Genomic DNA, 20,168 nt, shown 5'->3' on the forward strand with positions numbered 1-20,168 from the left:
GGTCGCTGTCTATCTTTAATCAATGTAAAAATACTTAATCTGGAAATTCAATTATTTTAAAACAACATGAACATGTATTAAATAGCCTTGCTGGCCTTTAATGTAGGCTAGCCTAAAACCACATCTGACTGAAGCGCTCCCAGAATTTCTTGAATATTTTGTGATGTATTTTGAACCTACTGTGTATTTGCTTATTGGGCACATGTTGTGTTCAGTGATGTCTTCCTCGACAGTGTATGTAGGCTCGCTCATTGCCTCGTGCCACTGTCTGGTGTAGATTTACGTCAGAAAATATGATGCACATTACGTTCCGACCATTGTTTGTTGACAAGCCAGCAACTGCAACGATCATGTAGGTAAATTCAAACTGATTTCTCGTTTTACCAGTACATCATTTAACTAGGATATTATTGACACGTAACCAGCAAGTTGGATGCATACATATTAGATTAGATACCAAGTCAACTGTCGAACAAGCTAAGTAGAGCTAGCTAACTAGTTCGCCTGTAGCTTTAACTGCTGTCTTCGCTGGCTAACGTTCAGATGAAATCGTTGGAAACGTCTTGGTTAGAGTGCATGTAACTAGGTGGATATGAAAGAGTTTTATTGATCAGCTGATATTAACGTAGCTAGATGATAACTTGTCATGTAAAGCAACTTCCCAATGACTAACGAAATCAGTGTTCATATTTCCAAGATGGTAACTATATCTTTGAGAGAGGCTTGTTCTAAATATGGGAAAGTTTAAGTTGTTTTTTTTCCAGAACTGCACTACAACTGACGGGGGTATTCCCCAACACAACAGACCATCACTAATCTGGAGCTGATCCTCTTACCGTGGTACCATGTGTTGCTAAGGAATACTTCACTGCACACCGCACAAAGAGAAAACACCGAGGAAGCTCTGGTTGATATCACAAGGATCATACGCGAATGTTGATTTACACTTCGAATGTTTAGGTGCCATGTGGGTGAGTGTAGATCAATATGTGATTCATAAATTAGCTAGTCACCTGAAATAAATTGCTGTTGGAAATTGGAAGAGTGTGGTTGACTTTATCTACGCGAGCGGTTTCTGTGCATCAGCATCACATTTTTTTCTTTTTGACAAATAAAATCACTTTTTGTTGCGGAATGTACAATCGTGATTCATAATGACTTTTCGAAGTACGCTGTGTATCCAATTAAACAAAATATTTACTTTGCATTTGTATAAACTAGTTTTGTGTGAATCACTCTTGATATGGGCATCTGTCAGATAATTAATTGTAGGACTTTTCCCCCCATTTGTCTTAGGTTTGTGATGATACGTCGTGCTAACTCAGAAAGAAATGCTGCAGGCTTAATTGGGAGCTGACAGAGCCTAGGAATGGATTGGAATCCCAAGAGAAAACAGGAAAAATGCCCCTCTAGGCCTCAGAAAGGATTAGTGAATAGGGGCTCTGTGTTGGAGGGCAATCTGCACCCCCCCAGGGAAAATGTCGATGAGCTGGTGGAGCTTCTGTCATCGCTGAGTGGGGATCTTCCCTCCTCCTCCCTTACTTCCCCTGTCATTGAGGGGGGAAGAAGGAATGCATGCAGGTCTGGGTCCATCCTGAGACAGAGGAATCTCAGCAGCCAGGTGGAGCCGACCTCCCCTAGCAGCAGGCATGCTCTGCCTGCTCGGGAGGGCAAATCTAATAGAGCAGCTCACTTTGAAACAATAAGTACCACGCCCAGGACTGTCAGGTTTGCCGATTTGGAAAGACACCCTGACACCCCACGTCATCCCGGCAAGCTAATTGAAAGGGATACGCTGTGTGCTCACATGGATTCTGAGAAACTCGGCAGTGGTGGCTATTGGCAGGTGAAGAGAGAATATTCCACCCCTGCCAGCACAGCTCGGCTCCAAAGCCGCAAAGCCCCAGAGATGTCACAGGGGATTCTCCGCAGAGACACTGAATTTGATGCTCCTCTCTCTGAACCGGCGGGCAAACAGCCAGCATATTTTAATAGAGACTTGACGGACTCCCACCATGTGGATCATGCAGGTGACCTGTGTGAAGATGAGACCGAGAGCTTGTCAGATTTGCACGGTCTCCTCGAATCTTCGTGGACATCTGCGAGCTTGCACCGATCAATGCTGGACCTGGAGACGAGCGAGCAGCTGCTGTTGTCTGAGCTGGGCACTCTCTCACCAAAGGCGGAGGGTGATGATTTTTCCCATCTGGACACACTTGAGTGCGCTGCGGAGGACGGCTCAGATATGTCTGCCTCTTACGATGCGAACATGCTGGGCTCTTTCTTTCAGAGCCAGCAAAGGGAAACCAGCTGTCACGCAGGCGGAATAGATTCCAGAGCAGGGAGGCCTGTTATTAGCAAGGAGAACCGGGTTACCAGTCCCCTGCATCACGGCGATATAGTGATTAATAGCAGGCGGTCCTCACAGCTTGTTAGGCCTCATTCAGCGAGAACGTTAAATCCCTCATGGGTCCCAATGGCACTGTCACAAGATTACACAGGGAGCAGCCAAAAACATCCGACAAGTGGCCCAGAAGATGCCTTTTCTGTACACAGGACTGCCCCAGACCAGTACTTAGAGAAGCGCTGCAGTACACGCAGAGCCCTCTTCCAACATGGATTTAGTCGAGAAGAAGCCAGCACAGAAGGAAGATTTTCTGAAGACTGTGCAAAGTTATCCTGCACGAGCTTAATTCAGGAAGAGAGCCATTTCGATGAAGAAGAATCCCGTTCATATTCCCATTCCACGGGCGCCATAAATACGAGTCCCTCGTTGGCTGCGTATCACGTGACAGAAAGTACCGAGGTGCCTCGTTTCCGATTGGTTAAGGAAAGACTTACAACAAAGGAGAATTTAATTAAAGACACTCGTGAGGTCGCCAAGGGAGAGGTCAGGCATGGCCGTTTCTTAACGTGCCCTCAGGACTGTGGAGATGGTCACCCACCATTTGTGGAAAAGAGTATAGGAAGACGAAATGGAGGAACACGTGTGCCTGATGCACTCCGTGGCACCTCCCACATAGATCAAAGGGGTGTGGCTCAGCCATCCTCCACTGTGTGTGCATTTAAAGAAGGTGCCTTTTGTGACAGTGATGGAAATCCTGGGGACAAAAGAAAGGAAGTGGTCCAAAGAGGAAAAGGATTCTCTGCAGATCATCAGTTCTGGAGGGTAAGTTAATGGTGACACACAACGGGGCGAGGTCAAAGGTCACCGGAGTGTGGTGTAATGGGAGAAGATGCAGCTTAGCACGCCTTTGTCCTTTCAACAGCTTCCTGATGCTGTGGAGGTGTGGAGCCCCAGTTCTGTTGTGACAGTGGAGGAAAGGTAAAGAGGATCGGGTTTTAGGTCAAGTATCTGTGATAAATCACTGACTAAAACTGCTTGAGGCATGATAGTTCAGAAGGCAAATAGCTGTGGTTATATATTTACTAACAAATATGTTTGTTGATGACCTAGATTTTTCAGGTTGTTTTTTCTGTGTACTTTATGAAGAATGTTTAAAAGGCTAAAGGGGCTGCAGGGAGAGGTCCGGGGTAGTTGTGGTGAATGATATCTGACGGCATTTTTCCGTCCGCGGTGGAGCGGATTCCTGGCGCATTGCAGATTGCGGCTGCTCTCACGATGCCTCCAGACCTGGAGCCACAGGCGCAGATGCCAAACAGCAGCACGGTGCCAGCACAGGAGGCGGGTCCTCAAGAGGGGCCTCTCCGCCCTGAAGTGGGCCGTCGCTATGCGGGCAATGCAGATGGACGCCATGGCAACAGGGAGGCGTGCCGCGCTCCTGTCTCGGTGCTTCGGTCATGTGAGTAGCTGGGAGGTGATGTCAGAGTCTGCGTGACCCTGCACAGCTGGAAGCTGTCCTGAAACGGAGCTCTCCTTCTCCCTTCCGTCATCCCCGCAGGGTAGTCCCCGGGCCCTAAGGCCAGTGTGAAATGTAAACCTCGCTGTCAGGTGTCACTACTTGTCGAACCTGACCCGCCGCTCGAGTGCACGACAGGATGTTTATTCTTATGAGCGTTTATGATTCCACCTCTCTCTGCTCATCTGCACACAGAATGCCAAGAGCGGGAGGAATGTGGACGCAGATTTATGGCCAGTTTCCCGTGCTATGCCTGGCCCCAGTCTGGCAGAGTTTAAAATGCTCTGTTTTTTTTTGGGATTTAATTTTACAGTGGAAGGCCTGTTTCGAGCAGAAGCGGTGTTCAGCCCTCAGGCCCCGGCGGGACTCCGATGCGAACGTGGAGGCGTTGAGGAGACGGCTTATCCAGCCCAGCGACGGCCTGGTCCTCAGGATGGCCTACTGTGCTTGGAGGAGGCACTTCCAAGGCCTGGAGCTGCTCAGAGCAGCTCACATACACTACCAGTATGAGCTAAGACATCCTCACACACACCAAACCCATCACTCCTGCCAGCTTTCACCACGTAGCAGATTATCACAGATAATCGCCATCCTTCAAATCAGCTAAATGTATGATTTTACCCAAGAAACAGCATAGGCCACCATTGTGAGTAAGAACAGTTTTCACCTAAAAAAGGACAATAGGACAGACTACTAAAATGGAGGCAGCACAGTCTTTATTTGTGTTCCCCTGCAGTTTTGTCGTCAGCGTGCCCCTGGTCTGTATCAGCTGACGTGGGCGAGCTGAATGGCACAGATTCAGGGTTTTGTTCCCCTAGCCTTTTGAACCGTATGAAACGGCAGCCTCGTGGGCTCTGTTGGCTTAAGTTGTAAGAGTGAATAGGAGACACCAGAGACGGTGTGTTCTTCAGACCTGGCTGTATGACGGAACTCCAAGCCCCAGACAGCCTTTTCCCCGTGGGGTGCGCTTACCTCATCGCTCCGGTTCTCCAGTGCCACCTCTTGCGTTACACCTGGATCTCGAGTACTTCAGTGTGGGGTTTCACGGTCTGTAATTTTCCGTCCGTCTGTGAATCAAAGTAAAGGTTCCCTTGCTTGAACTAACGTATGTCATGTGGACCTGCGTTTCAGAACAGATGTGCTGTACTGTTTTTTCCCTGGCCCCTCTGTGCCAGTTCTTTGTTGTGTGTGTGTTTGTCTGTGTTTGTGTGTGTGTCTGTGTCTGGGTGTGTATGTCTGTCTGTATGTCTGTGTCTTTGTGTCTGTGTCTGTTTGCTTGTGCACATGTGTGTCTGTGTCTCTACAGTCTGACTCTGCTGTTTAAACACTGGCTGTTTGTGTGTGTGTGTGTGTGTGTGTCTGTCTGTGTGTCTCTACAGTCTGACTCTGCTCTTTAAGCACTGGCTGGAGTGGAGGAGGCGGAAGATGATGAGGGAGTCCAGGGTGCAGCTGGAGCGGCAGGCTGAGCTCCATCATGATGCCGGACTGAAGAGACGGGCCCTGATCACCTGGAGATCAGCCTGGGACAAAGCGTGCCAGGCCCAGGCCCATCACAGGTATCTGGGGTCCTTCACCCAGGTCCTTCCCCCCATCCCAATCCCATCCTGAACTGAAAACCCACTAAAAGCCCAGTAACCGACATGCTTCACTTACCGAGCTAACCTTAGTGTCTATCATCTATACCTATCTTCCAACTGGTTTTAATTTCCATGGTTACAGCAGGTTTTTGACGGCAAGTAATTGTCTTCTGCATTAAATTTGCGGCACTTGTCAATGAATTTTAATTTTGTCATTTAAAATGCATTCGTGTGTTGCCTCAGGATATGTCGGCAATCATTTTCAACCGTGTGCCGTGATGTTCATTGTCATTGCACATGCTTATTTCCTATTTTTATTGTGCGTCATTTAATGCTCTGTCAGTCACCCTGGATAAGGCCATCTGCCACGTAAACCATTAAAAAAATACTCATGGCATCAAAAACAGCAGCATTTAAAGTGGACTGTGTAGGTCTTTCTGTACAGAAGGACATAAAACATAGTGTTATGGAGCAGCATGTAGTTTCATGTCGAGCAATGCTAAGTGGAGATCATTTATGGATGGCGTTAACTGCAGAGTGATCACGGAATAAATAGGGTGCATCTGAACTGGGGTGCTGGGGTCCCTCCCGTCCAATCAGGGCCTTATGTTTGGCTGCTGTGTGGAAGAGGTGGGCGGAGCTCGCGCGGAGAACACAGGCGAGGCTGCGGCAGCAGAGGCGGAGCGAGGGGCTCCACCAGAGGGCGCTGTTGGGGCCCTGCCTCAGTCGCTGGAGAGCCGGAGCGGAGCAGCACCGCAGCGCGAGGGACAGACAGAACAGGATCGCCAGGTTACTGCAGCTGATGTCACACCAGCACACTGGATACCGCACAGCAAACATCACCATAGTTACGCCCACTGCGCCAGGCACTAATGGAATATAATGGAGCGTCTGCAGAAGAAACCAGACACTCGAATACATAACAGCACACTGCATTTGTGAAAATGTCTGGTTTAATTATTGGTTTATATTTATATTGATATGTTATTTGTTATTGCCACTCATTAAAATTAGTGTACATCTGTTCAACACTGTAGGCACAAAGCCACTCATGTTCCAGTGTCACAATGTGATAAGCTGTTCAATACGTGCAGTCTAGTAATGTTTCTTAATATTTGATTTTATATTATTTCATTCAATATTTTTGTTTAACTTTAATGAGGGCGAAATACAGATATATGTATTGAATTCCCAATGCATTCAGTAGCATATTTTGTCATCCCAGAAGGATTGAGCACCAACAACAGGCAGCTTCCAGTCAGTGCTCCAGTCTGTTTCTGCTAGAATTTGAAATGTGTCAGACATCTATGGATTGAAAGTGCTACCTGAGTTTGTGGTAAATGAAGGTGTCTCTGGACTTATAACTGTAACTTGATGCCGTTACTTTCTGGGCTGTTTCTGTGTCATTGGGCTGTCGTGGTTCAGGACGGCTGCTCTGCGCTGGAAGGGCACTGCAAGGAGGAGGAGACTGGCTCGGCTCTGCTGCAAGGCAGAGCAACTGCTGGCCAAAAGGACCTTATCCGGCAAGTGAAAATTCTCTCCATCCCTCTCACCGGTGAAGAGTTAAAGAACAGTGTCACGTTCCTTAGAAGGCTGGCAGAAGCTGAAATTGGATCCCCGAGGTTCATGAGATTCACTCGTTGGACGGAGGTTCATTAAATGGAGGAAGTAATGGATGCGTTTCCCCCCCCCTCCCCCCGCAGCCGCCTTTGGGAAGTGGTGCCAGGCAAGGTCCTCGGCTGCCCTGGAGCAGAGGCTGGTGCAGCGAGGTCGCCACCTGCTGGCCAGGAGGAGACTGCAGGCTGCGTTCGGCGCCTGGCGCCGCGGCTCCAGCGCGAGGAGGGCAGCCTGGGCTCTTCTGGAGAGAGCGCGGAAAGCTCGGCTCTCCCGGTCAGTCCCCACCCTCTCTGTTATCATTCCGTCTTTATCGCTCCCCCGATCCTCAGCGGCTCACACCCCCGGAGCCCTGCGGGGAGCGCTGGCTCGTAGCTGCGGGTGAATATTTAATTCGGTTTCCCGGCTGGGAAACCAGGTTAGGAAAAGACCTCGCAGAAATGAACTCGTTTGCCAGCTCGCTTCAGCCCGACAGCGCGACGCAGCCCGAGTGGAACAGTCTGCGATACGTAACAGTGTAATTAGAGCATTAATCTCGGTTCGTGTCAGGCAGATTTATCATTTTTAAGGTTCGCGAATAGCTGTAGTTAAAAAAACGGAGCCCGTTTAAATGGATGGGAGAGGGAAGCTGTGCTGTGTCGTTTCACATTATCGATTCCATTTTTCAGACTCACTTAGTCGCACTGATGCTGTGTGTGTGTGTGTTCGTGTTTGTTTGTGTATGTGTGTGTTTGTGTGTGTATGTGTGAGTGTGTGTGTGTGTATGTGTGTTTGTGTTTTGTGTGTGTGTTGTTTGTGTTTGTGTGAGTGCATACACATGCGCGCGTGTGTGTGTGTCGGTGCATATGCATATGTGTGTGTTTGTGTGTTTATGTGTGTTGGAGCATACTCATATATGTGTATTTGTGTGTGTGTGTTTGTGTGTGTGCGTGCATATTCATATGTGTGTATGTATTTGTTCGTGTGTGTTGGTGCATACTCATATATGTGTGTGTGTATTTGTTTGTGTGTGTTTGTGCATACTCGTGTGTGTGTGTGTATGTATTTGTTTGTGTGTGTTTGTGCACGCTCATATGTGTGTGTGTGTGTGTGTGTATTTGTTTGTGTGTGTTGGAGCATACTCATATGTGTGTATTTGTTTGTGTGTTTGTGTTGCAGGTGCCTGTGGCGCTGGAGGGAGGCTGTTCATCGGAGATCAGCGTGGCTGCGCTGCCTCTCCAGGCGCAGGGCCCTCTCCCTGAGCCGCTGCCTGCAGCGCTGGAGGCATGCGCTGGAGCTGCGCCGCCTGGGCGTCGCATTCATCACCCGCGCCTCCCCGCGGAGACGACGGCGCGCCCGGGGGAGACGGCGAGGTTCGCCGCGTCCCCGCTCTTTAATCGCAACAAACGCGGCGGGAAATGCGGCGAGGCGGGACTCCGAACCCGGGGGAGCCCATCTGCCGCTCAGACGCTAACCTGTTACTCACACCTCCTTTTATTGCGCTTCATTTGCAGTTGCCAGATACCTCCATATTTACAAATACTGGTTTTATATTGCCTGCGTGTGTGTGTGTGTGTGTGTGTGTGTGTGTGTGTGCGCGCGCATGTTTTCCAGCGCGCTGAACGTCAGCCAGGGATGCTTGTCGTAATGACTCACTTGGGAAATACGCCAGTACTGTACAGTCGGTTCAGTATTGTATTTAGTGTGCATACAGAGTGCCGTGACTTCCTGTTGAGAGAAATGTATGGTACCTTGATTTGTCTCCTCAGAGCTGAGGTGGGGGGTGGAGCTGTGGGGGGAGTCTGAGCCAATAGCATCACCCCAGTGGACAGCCCACTGCTCATTGGACCTGCTGCTCCATCAGGCCTTTCACACCTGGAAGGACAGCACACACAACCTGCAGCTGGCCAGGTAAAGCATCCTGTACTACATAGCCTCAGCCTAGGAAGGTTAAAAAAAACCCTGCACTACGTAACCTCAACCAAGCCTTGCACAGCACCCTGTGCTATATAACCTTGGTCTAGACAGGTAAAACAACCTGTGTGACATAGCCAGGTAAAAGTTTCTCTTCTACATAGCCTCAGCCTAGACAGGTAAAAGGCTCTCTTCTACGTAGCCTCAGCATAGCCAGGTAAAAGGCTCTCTTCTACGTAGCCTCAGCATAGCCAGGTAAAAGGTTCTCTTCTACATAGCCTCAGCCTGCCAGGTAAAATTCTCTCTTCTACATAGCCTCAGCCTGCCAGGTAAAATGCTCTCTTCTACATAGCCTCAGCCTGCCAGGTAAAATGCTCTCTTCTACATAGCCTCAGCGTAGCCAAGTAAAATGCTTTCTACCACATAGCCTTGGCCCTCTGCTTCCCTGCTGACTGCACACTGAGCAGATCCCGTGTGCATTTCAGAGTGTACCATGTGACTAAGGAGCTCGAGCAGGTGAGGGCAGCCCTGCAGAACTGGCACAGGCTGGCACAGCAGGCCCTGGATGCCCAGGTGCACAGCTTCTGCACACAGCTGGCCCTGCTGGACTCCGCCCCCTCTCTGGGGTCTGACAGCACCTCTCCCATCTGCCTGTTCCTGGGAACCTCTGTCGGATCTGAGCAGGTAAAGGATTCCAGCCCCTCAACCCTTTAAAGTGTGAGATCGCAAATGGCTATTTGAGTGGCTATGTAGCATAATGTAGCTTGTTGGTTAGAGAACTGTGGGGCGACATAGCTCAGGGGGTAAGAGCGGTTGTCTGGCAGTCGGAGGGTTGCCAGTACGATCCCCCGCCCTGGGCGTGTCGAAGTGTCCTGAGCAAGACACCTAACCCCTAATTGCTCCCATCGAGCTGATTGGTACCTTGCATGGCAACCTTTCACCGTTGGTGTGTGAGTGTGTGTGTGAATGGGTGAATGAGAGGCATCAATTGTAAAGCGCTTTGGATAAAAGCGCTATATAAATGCAGTCCATTTATCAACTGGGCTTGCAACACTGGGACTGTGGGTTTGATTCCCTGGTGAGGCACTGCAGTTGTAGCCTTAAGCAATGTGTTTAACCTGAAATGCTTCAGTAAATATTCAGCAGTATAAATGGATTGCATTTAAAAACAAATTTAAGCTGTGTAAGGCAGCCTGCTTAAATTCCTGAAGTGTAAGAGTAAGTGGAGTTGTTTCCATAATAGACGAAATGGTGTTATTTTTTCCATTGCGTGACCCCTGCAGGCCCTGGCAGTGACAGAGAGGTGCAGTGACCCCGGTGGGGAACCGGTGCATGGCGGGGCACACCCAGTGTACCACAGCGCCGAACTCGGAGGCTGCACCCCCCGCTCCTCCTGGCAGACTGAACAAGAGCGCCCCCTGCTGGCCTCCCCTCCGCCGGGCACTCACGCAGCCGGGTCTGTTTCACTGCAGAGCAGACACGCCGTGCATTATGGGAAAGGTCAAACGGGCTGGGGCTTAGCGGTGTGACACGTGACACGTAGAAGTGTTCTGCTGCGAGACAGTCGATAGCGCTGTCCCTGGGGAAGCACACACAGAGCTCTCCACCAGCCGCAGACGGTAATGGTGTCATCGAGGGGAACAGCGCTGCGCTTGCCGCGCCCCGCTTCCCTTTGTTCCACTAATCGAATGCAGGGGCCACCTCTCGTCTGCTCTTGCCCCACAGGGCGCGGGCGGAGCGCGCGGACCGCCCCCCGCCTCCCGGAACCTTCCGTCCTCCTGATCAAAGCGGCCCCGCTCACAATGGCTCCCCCAGATTAAAGGTATCCCCCCCCGCTTTTAATCTCGCTGCGCTCTGCGCGAGTGCACCCGCTGCCGCGCTCAGCCTCATTACGCGCCGTCGTCCTTATAGAAAATAAATAAATAAAAAACGGAATTAGAAATGAAGCGGGCGGGGCCTTGGTCACCGCGCCGCTGCTTGATGTTCAGCCGCGTTTTGAAAGACGGCCGCTGGCGTCGGATGAAGATGCCTGAAGAGGAGCAATTAAGACGGATAAATATCAAACGCGCCCGGGGGGGCCCGTGCCACGCTACGGTCGGCCGCCCACGGAGGCGCCGGCGGGCACGCGCCACCCTTTCTCTGGGGGGAGGGGGGGAGGGGGCGCTCTCCTCTGGGGGGGGGGGCACCACGCTGTTTCCATGGCGGAGAAGGAAGCCGAGCTCCATCTCTTAAGCCTTAAACACAGAACCCATCAGACCGCACAGCCACAGGCCGCCGGGCCAGCCCTGCCGCTCAGACGGGCCGGAGCCTCCTCAGGCGTGAGATTCCACTCTGCCGAAAGCGCCGATCGGCACATAAATCTGAGAACGCCGCGTCGCGGGCGGCTGGCCGTCTCCCTCTGAGTGCGCGTGTGCGTTCTCGCGCTCTTATTTTGGCTTGTGGCGGTAACGTGGCGGGCGCGTGTGCGTTCTCGCGCTCTTATTTTGGCTTGTGGCAGTAACATGGCGGGCGCGTGTGCCCGTGGGTGCCCGGAGTGTAGCACAGTGGGTAAGGAACTGGGCTTGTAACCGAAAAGGTCGCAGGTTCGATTCCCGGGTAGGACACTGCCGTTGTACCCTTGAGCAAGGTACTTAACCGAAATTGCTTCAGTATATATCCAGCTGTATAAATGGATACAATGTAAAATGCTATGTAAAAGTTGTGTAAGTCGCTCTGGATAAGAGCGTCTGCTAAATGCCTGTAATGTAATGTAATGTAATGCCTCCCCTGCTCAGACTCTGGCGGTCAGCGCGCTGGGCAGGATCAGGCGGGGCCCCGTCGCCGTGGCCTTCTGGCAGTGGAGGGCGCTGGTGAGGGTGCGCAGGGGTCAAAGGGCGCTGCTGGGCTCGGTCAGAGAGGTCCGGACCCGGGCGGCGCTGAGCCGGGCCTTCCGTACCTGGAGGACGGGGATGCTGGAGCACGCAGCTGCTCGCAGACACTGGGTAAACACTGCCTGCCTCCCCCCCCTTATCCTCTCTATTCCCCAGTCCTAGCTCAGAAGCACTGCGGTTTAGCCGCTCTTTACATTTCTAAAAGCCTCTTTCTCCTGGGGCGATAATTATAGCTGAATAAACTATATCATTTACTAGTGTCCACACCCGAGAGTGTTTTATCGTTGTACACACCTGCTAGTCAACACACACTTCATGCGGTTACAGAGGTACGCAGCAGGCAGACGATGGTGCGATGTGTGTTATCGCTGGAGATGTGTTCTCAACATTACTCTGAGAGTCATTCGGAAAATGGCTATTGTTCTCATTCTAGCACATTTTTATTGTTATGACTGCTTTGTGCACACTCTAATTCATTTGAACTAGATTCTTTTAAAACGGTAATTTGGAGTTACATAGTTATCGTTATTTCCGTAGTTGTGCTTATCTTTTGTGGTAAAGAGCCGGCCTTGGGGCTGCAGATAGTGAGGTTAGCGTAGCGTGCGGAGGTTATGTGCTCCGCTCGACAAAGGAGAGGCTCCTTTTCTTCGGAGTACGCGCTGGTCTCCGCGTTCTGGAAGCCAGCCGGCCTTTCAGCGCTTCCGAGAAAGGCTCTTTTTCCGTGGGGGTGCTCCGCGCGGCCTTGCCCCCGGTACTGCACGTGATGTCAAGAGTGCGCTGTTCTCACACCCCGTTCCCCGCCTCCTCGCAGGAGAGATCTCTGCGGTCTCGCTGCCTGGCACAGTGGAGCGGGGCTGCGTCTCTCCGGAGGGGAAAGGCCATTTTGCGGAGGGAAGCCGAACGCCTTCACACCCACAGTCTGCTCCTTCGCTGCTTCTCAACATGGCGGAGAAGGGTAAGCGGAGAAGGGCTAACCTTTTGTTTTTTTTTTGCTTCAGAACAGGATAGAGGGGTGTTTCAAGCACAAATCAGTTGGCCTGCATATTAAATGTGAAATCAGTCACTCACTGGTTTATAGTGTAACTGTGATTGGTTGTCGAACTTACTCAAATTAAATACTTCACAATGCAGCTTGCCTACATTTTTATCTATAGTTCCAGACCGCAGAACACGTAGGGTCCACTTTTCCTCAGCCAGCAGGTAGTGGCTTTACTAGAACAGTTCAGTTCTGCTCTGTCACAGCCCTGTGGGCTGGGTTCGACTCTCGGGCTGAATTTGTGTCCTGGCAGGGGAGAGTGAAGCTCGCGTTCTGGGAGCCCCAGGACTCCGCCCAGCTGGAGAGACGGGTCGTGTGGCTGCTGAGGAGGGCGGAGAAACGGAGGCTGTGCAGCGGCCTCGCCCTCTGGGCCGCCCGAGCCCGCCAGAACCTCGCCGTCCGCCTCTACCACCACCGGGCCGTCCTCACCAGGTGAGACCCAGAGTCCTGGCACGTCCGCCCATCACCGCGTTCAGTCAGTCAGTCGGTCAGTCAGACAGTCACACAGTCAGCCAGAGAGTCAGTCAGCCAGTCAGTCAGACAGTCAATCAATCACACAGTCAGTCAGACAGTCAGTCAGTCAGTCAATCAGTCAGCCAACCAGTCAGTCAGTCATTTAGCCAGCCAGCCAGTCAGTCAGTCAGTCACACAGTCAGCCAGAGAGTCAGTCAGCCAGTCAGTCAGACAGTCAATCAATCACACAGTCAGTCAGACAGTCAGTCAGTCAGTCAATCAGTCAGCCAGCCAGTCAGTCAGTCATTTAGCCAGTCAGACAGTCAGTCAGTCTGTCAATCAGCAAGCCAGCCAGCCAGCCAGTCAGTCAGCCAGTCAGTCAGTCACACAGTCAGTCAGTCAGTCCTCCACTGAGCTGTGGCTCCTCAATCAACAACGCACCAGACACAAAATGTTCTTCTCAAGGTTATTTTCTTTCAGATACAAATAATTTAACCATCTGTCTGAAAAAAGGACCAGACAGATGGCGTGGTGTGTTTTTGTTGGCCGCAATAATAAGTTCCCAGTACGGCATTGGTTTACTTATTACTTTATTCATGCGTTTTTTTCCCCTTTTCAGAATACTGTGATCAAAGGCTAATTTATTCCCTCAGATACCCTGGTTAGAAGCGATTAACATGCAGCGTAACAAAAGCAGGCGCTCACAGCCAGGGAAAGGAGATGCGCACGGGCTGAAGGTTCATTCTTGTCACATCCCTTAAAGTCAGGTTTCTCACTTTGAATTATCCTCGCACACACAAACAGGGCGAATCTGCACTTGTTAGATTAGTACAGACATTCAGTCACTGTCTCCAGCGGGGAGGATGCAGGTCTCTCTCAGGGTCCACGTTCTTTTCAGTTTTGAATTAGGGAATCTCAGCCACGGTGAGTTGTCAGCTTCGCACAACAGACACGTTTCCGCTGAAATATTCCACTGCCGCCAACGGGAAGCTGTTTTTGTTTATGGACTGTTTACCACGGTGTCAAAACTACAGTGAATGCCATTTTCAGAGGAGAGCTTTTAGTGTGTTCTCTGTGCCTAAACACTGAATTTCCACAGTAGGGAAAAGACTCCAGTACCAATTATGACTGACAGTGCACCTTTTTTTTTTTTCAAATTTTTTTACTATTATCCAAAAAATGATGTATTTCAAATATGTTTGACCCGGTTTTGATCCAGCTAGTTTTTATTGCCCACCACAGGGTGTTTGTTGCCTGGGAGACGTGGGCGTGGCTAGCCCGGGAGAGGAGGCTGCTGGTCCTGCAGCGGCTGAGGTGTGGGCTGTGCAGCGTCGCGCTGGATCGCTGGAGGCTGCACACGCAGCAGCAGCTGGAGGTCCGGAGGAGGAGAGCGAACAGACTGGCGCTGCAGGCCAGAGAGATCCTGCAGCGCTGGCACTCATATGCGCAGAGTGAGCCTGAACTGCGCCCCCTCCTGGCCACTTCACACAACAGCCACACTCCACAGAGGCTGAACACTGTCTCTGTAATACACACTCACTGCCTCACACACAACCCTGTCTCAATAATACACACACTCTGCCTCACACACAACCCTGTCTCTGTAATACACACACACTGTCTCACTCACAACCCTGTCTCAATAATACACACGCACTGTCTCACTCACAACCCTGTCTCAATAACACACACTCTTTGTCTCACACACAGCCCTATCAAGAAGGCAGTCTAAAAAACAGCCCTGTTTCACATGCATTCACACGCACGCACACACACACACACGCATAGGTACGGTTAGAGAAACAATCATGTCTCACTAATATAGTGGCACACGCACTGTTTGAATAATGACCCCCTTCTAACTAAGGCACAGAAACAATCGCACACACGCACACACACAGACAGAGAAAGCAATAACTGCCGTACTAGAGAGAAAGCTGGAGCTGGTTAGATATAAATGAACACCGTAGCTGACTGTGCGCTGAACACGCGCACAGCCTTACCCTGGTCTCATTAGAGCCTCTTCTGCAGTATCTTGTTTACTCTCAGATCTTTGGTAGCTTGCAGCCTGAGGCATAGCGGGCTGCTAATGTTGTGTGAATTCTGTGGAAACGCCAGACGCCATATGAAGAGATTTCGGGCCGCAGTTGGATCAGATTTAAGGCTTTTTGTGCAAACAGCAGTCTGCATCAGACCTGGGCTAAATATAGTGCTCAATAATACTCTTTATGAAAAATGAGCTGTTAAAAATAATGAAAGGCAGAAAATATCAGAGAAAGTAGGTCTTTTTCAAGCCCATTTGAATACACATTCCGGAAACTATTAAAAAAACTATTTGAATGCAAATGATACACATATTTACATATTTATGAAGTAGCTTTAATGCATTGCACTACTAAAAAAGATTTTAACCTTGCATTATGCTGTACTCTAGAGGCATTCACTTGTCCTTGTTAACCTTACTGCTCCTGATTTGGAATCCTCCTATATCTTAAATTACTCTCATTTGCTGTTGGAAACCACTGAATATATTTCCATGTTTTAAAATCTATTTTAAAATCTTATGAATAGTATTTAAATACTTCCAAATTATGTTTGTTAAGGGGGGATTTGCTTTAAATACATAAAACAGTGTTTGGTTTTGTGGGATAAATGTTTAAATAATGAACACGTTTGACATTTAATGCATTTCATTTGAATACTTAAACTGCCTGGGATGTTAGGTATTCACCAACGGAATTTGTAATGCAGCTGGTTTTGGCCCCAGTCTGGTCTCTGTGCCGATAGCCACATTTCCAATGTAAAAGATTATTTCTAGGCGGACTGTTTCACCATGTAAACAGCAGGTGAACTGGTGGTGTTTGATGTGCCCGACACAGGCAGGAGTAGGCTTCGGCGGCTGCAGTGTGAACACGTGGAGAGGAAGAGGAGGAGGATGAAGAGGACAGCTCTGCTGAGCTGGGCTGAGGGCGCAGAGAGACTGAGGAGGGCTGATATCTCAGCGCAGAAGTCTCTGAAGATCAGGTCCGGGGAGGTTTATTTTAACATAATATCAGGGAACAGAGTGCCGGACGAGGAAAGACAAGACAGGGAGGAAGGACGAAGGCTGAGGATATGTCTGTACTGGGATCAGATGTGCTCTTCAGTCTCTCTGTACTGAGAGCTGATTTGTTCTGAAAACTGATCACTACGGAGAAATTATTAATTCTGGAAACCGATTCTTAGATCTGCATTTTTGTCCAAAGTCACTTTTATATGCACAGATATGTTAGGCAAAGATCAGAGGCGATACCAGGTTCTCGGTGTCAGACCAACAGTAATCTTTACATCAATCTGCGACATGTTAAGCCCCATAGAATATGCAAGAGGGTGATTGCGCATATCGTGCTTTAAGTAGCAAATGAGAGTGTAATGTTAAATGTAGCCTGTTTGTGGTTAATGAACTTGAAATAAATGCCCAGTACACTTTGATTTTTCTTGGCCATTGATTTTTTACTAAGACCTCTTTTGTACAGGGGACTGGTTTACACATAGAGCTAATTGGTACAAAGGACTGATTTATATTGGGGTCTGAGGATAAGGAACAGTACTGAGAGACTTTATGTAATAGGACCTTGTGCTTGGGGATGGTGTCCATCTAAGCGCAGCGTGTTTCCTCAGGTGCCTGCGGCAGTGGCACCGCTGGGCCCGGTGTGGGGCGAGGGCCGGGCGTGCGGTAGAAGCTCTGGAGACGGAAAGGACACGGCGGACGCTGCGGGGCGCTTTTGTCCTGTGGAGAGAGCGCTGGCGGAGCGCGGAGCAGAGGCTGCTGGGAAGGGTGCGGACGGCGGCCTGTCACTGGAGGCAGAGGGCGCTGCAGAGCAGGGCGGAGGCTCACCGCGTCGCCCGGCTGACCAACTGCGCCCTCCTGCGCTGGAGACACGCCCAGGCCCGCCGGGGAGAGAGGAGGAGGCGCGTCCGGGGCGTGGCGCGGGAGTGGCTGCGGAGGGCCCGTCAGAGCCTCGCCCGCCAGCAGGAGGCGCTGGCCTTCCGGCAGCGGGGCCTCAGGAGCGGCCTGGCGGGGAGCTTCAGGCGCTGGGCCGCGGCGTACCGCTGGTCCCTGGCCAGCGCCTCCTTCCAGGCCCAGCTTCAGCGCAGGAGGTGGGGACCCGCAGACCTGGCCTGCCCCTCAGATCAGATGTGTGTGTGAAAGTGTAGCACAACAACCCCTCCAATTTCATTCGACCTGCCAAACCGGCAACGAATGAAAGCAAAACGCCGCGGGAACGTCGATAAAACATCCGACCCGATTCCCCCCCGCGGAACGCGCTGTTCCCGCTCGCCCTCTCTGAACTCCTCTCTAAACAAACCGTATCGCCCCCGGAGTGGATTGTGACCCGCGAATGTGGTGGGGCGGAGTGTTTGGATGTCGTCTGAAAGTGACATCATCCTTTGGTCATGTTGTTGTTGTGGGGTTTGTTTTTTTTTGTCTGTGTGTACAGAGTCCTGCTGGTCTGGCGCAGGCTGACCGTGGTGACCCTGACGTGCAGGAGCGCGGTGGCCCGCTTCCAGGCCCGCCGCCAGGAGAGGCTAACGGCGTCCTGCTTCTCCCGGTGGCGCACGGCGCTGCGGCGGGCTCAGTGCAGGCTGCTCGTACTGGAGCAGAGCCTCAGCAGGAAGCACCAGCAAGCCACACTGGCTGTCATGCAGCGCTGGACAACAGCCACTAGAGGGCGCGTGATGCAAAGAAATCGCAACAAATCTCAGCTGCAGAAGGTAAAGTGATAAAGTGCAGTGGTGTCTGTTGGTGGTGTCCAAATGTTGCGAGTCCTTGTTATTTTCTGCGCATATCTAATAGGTATTAAAAAGCATTCACTTCAGTTGAATTCAGTCAAATGAAGGCTGTGCTGTGTCTTTCCCCTTCGTGCAGTAATACTTGGAAGCTGCAGAGATCAAAAGGCTTCTTCTCTTTAATAATTCAAGCGTGCAGAGAGTCAGTCGGGTAATGTGATAGGTGTCAGCGTTTTTCAGCGTGCTCATTTGCGGTTCTTCCGCGGCAGCTGTTCGGCTGCTGGAAGGAGAAGACGGAGGTGATAAAAGCTGCGGATGCCTTGTGTGTGAAGAGCGGCAGGAGAGCAGCACAGAGCCTGTTCGGGGTGTGGCTGCGCTGGACTAAAGGTATTGGCTAACTGCATCTGAACCAGCGCGGCCTGCTCAGCTTGGCCTGACCGGCACGAATCACTAAAGGTCTCATTTAATCAATCGCTGTTCTGTTGTGCCATTCCTAGTGGAAACGTCACAGAACCCCTAGTGTACCCTTCCCCGTGGGGAGTGTCACAGTGCACCCGTAACAGGGAGCAGAAAAACAACTGCAGGATATTCCGTGGAGTCCTTCTTCCTGGGTCTCACTGCTGTAGAACACAGATAAATACAATGTAGTCGATGTGAGAATATGAGGAAGAGGGAGGTGTAGCAGATGATAAAATAAATGTTTAATCTGTCTAAAATGTATGCATTGCAGTGTACAAATTATGGTAAGTGTTTGGACCAAACACAGGGACAATGTACATTATATAGACATATTGTAAAATGTGCCAGAAAATATTTAATTTAATAATAAAATTTCTGTGCCAGAAAATAATTAAATAATTGAACCAACTTCTGTGTATTTGAAAGACCTGTCAAGGTTAGGCTAATTGGAGACTCTATATTGCCCATGAACATGAATGTGTGAGTGAACGGTGTGCCTGCCTCTCCTTTAATGCCTGCTGGGATAGGCTCCAGCCCCCCACGACCCTGACCAGGAGTAAGGGGTTTGAATAATGAATGTATGGATGAATGGAACAGAATCTAGATGTGGATGGATTCTTAAGAGCAAACCTGACCTGACGTAAAACTACGATCCCTGATCCTAAACATGACGCGTGCCCCTGTGTGTTTTGTGTGTTGCGATCAGAGAATAAAACTCGGAGACAGATGGGCGAGGCAGTGTGGCTGTGGGTTCGAGGCAGGAGAGTATCCAGCACCTTCTACCAGTGGGTCAGAGTGTCCCACCAGAATAAAGAGGCCTCCCAGCTGAGCTGCACCCGCCTACTGCACAGGCAGGATACTGACACGCCCCAGCATCACACAGACATAATCTACAGCACAAACACATAATCTACTACACATACACATAATCTACAGCACAAACACATAATATACTACACATACACATAATCTACTACACATACACATAATCTACAGCACAAACACATAATATACTACACATACACATAATCTACTGCACAGACACATAATCTACTGCACAGACACATAATCTACTGCACATATGCATAATCTACGGCACAGGCATGACACTGTCATGCACACACATGGATATGGACACGGACAGAGACAAATCTGGCCTACCATGGATTTGCTGTGTGTGCTTTGATCATTTAGAAGCAAAAAAAAATTAACAATTGACCTATTGCAATATCAGCCTACCTCACAGCAATGACTGTAATGTAATGGTTTATAAACTCTATTTTATAAAGTATAAACTTTATTTTATGTTTACTGGCTAGGTTCATTTCAGGATTTCAGTATCCCAGTGCTGCCTTCCTTTTGACTGACCGCTAACTAGCAGTCACGAAGCATAATTATCTCAAAAACAGCAATACTGTATCTTAGTTTTACTTCACAATTATAATGCATAGCTGCTGTAAGCAGGCTAACTAATATCTTAGGAAAATGAAGTGCTTTTAATTGTGATAAAAGAAATTTGGAATAAACTGGGGGAAAAGTTCTGGACACTGTCAACATGAGTAATCGCCCCTTTTATTTCAGCTGTTTCTGAGCAGTGAGTTTTCCCAGCTCATATTGATTATAGAGCCGTAATATT

At 50.0% G+C, this 20,168-nt stretch overlaps 2 protein-coding genes across 3 annotated transcripts; both read left to right on the forward strand.

Moving 5' to 3' along the window:
- Positions 1 to 56: 56 nt before the first annotated feature.
- Positions 57 to 7,070, forward strand: LOC135233864 (protein SFI1 homolog). Of its 2 annotated transcripts, XM_064297779.1 has the most exons (8): positions 57 to 971; positions 1,297 to 3,169; positions 3,270 to 3,325; positions 3,605 to 3,803; positions 4,174 to 4,364; positions 5,240 to 5,416; positions 6,038 to 6,226; positions 6,863 to 7,070. In XM_064297779.1, the coding sequence occupies exons 2-8, from the start codon at positions 1,370 to 1,372 to the stop codon at positions 6,966 to 6,968; spliced, it is 2,718 nt and encodes a 905-aa protein (XP_064153849.1). In that variant the 5' UTR covers positions 57 to 971; positions 1,297 to 1,369; the 3' UTR covers positions 6,969 to 7,070. The 2 variants fall into 2 exon arrangements, with proteins under 2 accessions (XP_064153849.1, XP_064153850.1); XM_064297780.1 differs by lacking the exons at positions 57 to 971; positions 1,297 to 3,169; positions 3,270 to 3,325 and having other exon boundaries at positions 3,577 to 3,803.
- An 18-nt stretch (positions 7,071 to 7,088) lies between these two features.
- Positions 7,089 to 20,163, forward strand: LOC135233863 (protein SFI1 homolog). The gene is made up of 15 exons (XM_064297778.1): positions 7,089 to 7,327; positions 8,210 to 8,403; positions 8,800 to 8,941; positions 9,430 to 9,628; positions 10,228 to 10,400; positions 10,670 to 10,766; positions 11,719 to 11,925; positions 12,626 to 12,769; positions 13,104 to 13,282; positions 14,546 to 14,754; positions 16,183 to 16,327; positions 16,964 to 17,443; positions 17,785 to 18,058; positions 18,343 to 18,460; positions 19,239 to 20,163. Exons 1-15 carry the CDS (start codon positions 7,113 to 7,115, stop codon positions 19,439 to 19,441), a joined length of 2,979 nt encoding a protein of 992 aa, XP_064153848.1. The 5' UTR covers positions 7,089 to 7,112; the 3' UTR covers positions 19,442 to 20,163.
- Positions 20,164 to 20,168: the final 5 nt, after the last annotated feature.

The sequence above is a fragment of the Anguilla rostrata genome, chromosome 11 (genome assembly GCF_018555375.3).
Source record: "Anguilla rostrata isolate EN2019 chromosome 11, ASM1855537v3, whole genome shotgun sequence".
Lineage (NCBI taxonomy): Eukaryota > Metazoa > Chordata > Actinopteri > Anguilliformes > Anguillidae > Anguilla > Anguilla rostrata.

Bases quoted from the DNA above. Each gene is read 5' to 3' on its own strand.
- LOC135233864 (XM_064297779.1), top strand. From the start codon at position 1,370: ATGGATTGGAATCCCAAGAGAAAACAGGAAAAATGCCCCTCTAGGCCT. The intron at 3,170-3,269 runs GTAAGTTAATGG...TCCTTTCAACAG, and splicing joins CAGATCATCAGTTCTGGAGG to CTTCCTGATGCTGTGGAGGT. The intron at 4,365-5,239 runs GTATGAGCTAAG...GTGTCTCTACAG, and splicing joins GCAGCTCACATACACTACCA to TCTGACTCTGCTCTTTAAGC.
- LOC135233863 (XM_064297778.1), top strand. From the start codon at position 7,113: ATGCGTTTCCCCCCCCCTCCCCCCGCAGCCGCCTTTGGGAAGTGGTGC. The intron at 11,926-12,625 runs GTAAACACTGCC...GCCTCCTCGCAG, and splicing joins CAGCTGCTCGCAGACACTGG to GAGAGATCTCTGCGGTCTCG. The intron at 13,283-14,545 runs GTGAGACCCAGA...TGCCCACCACAG, and splicing joins CACCGGGCCGTCCTCACCAG to GGTGTTTGTTGCCTGGGAGA.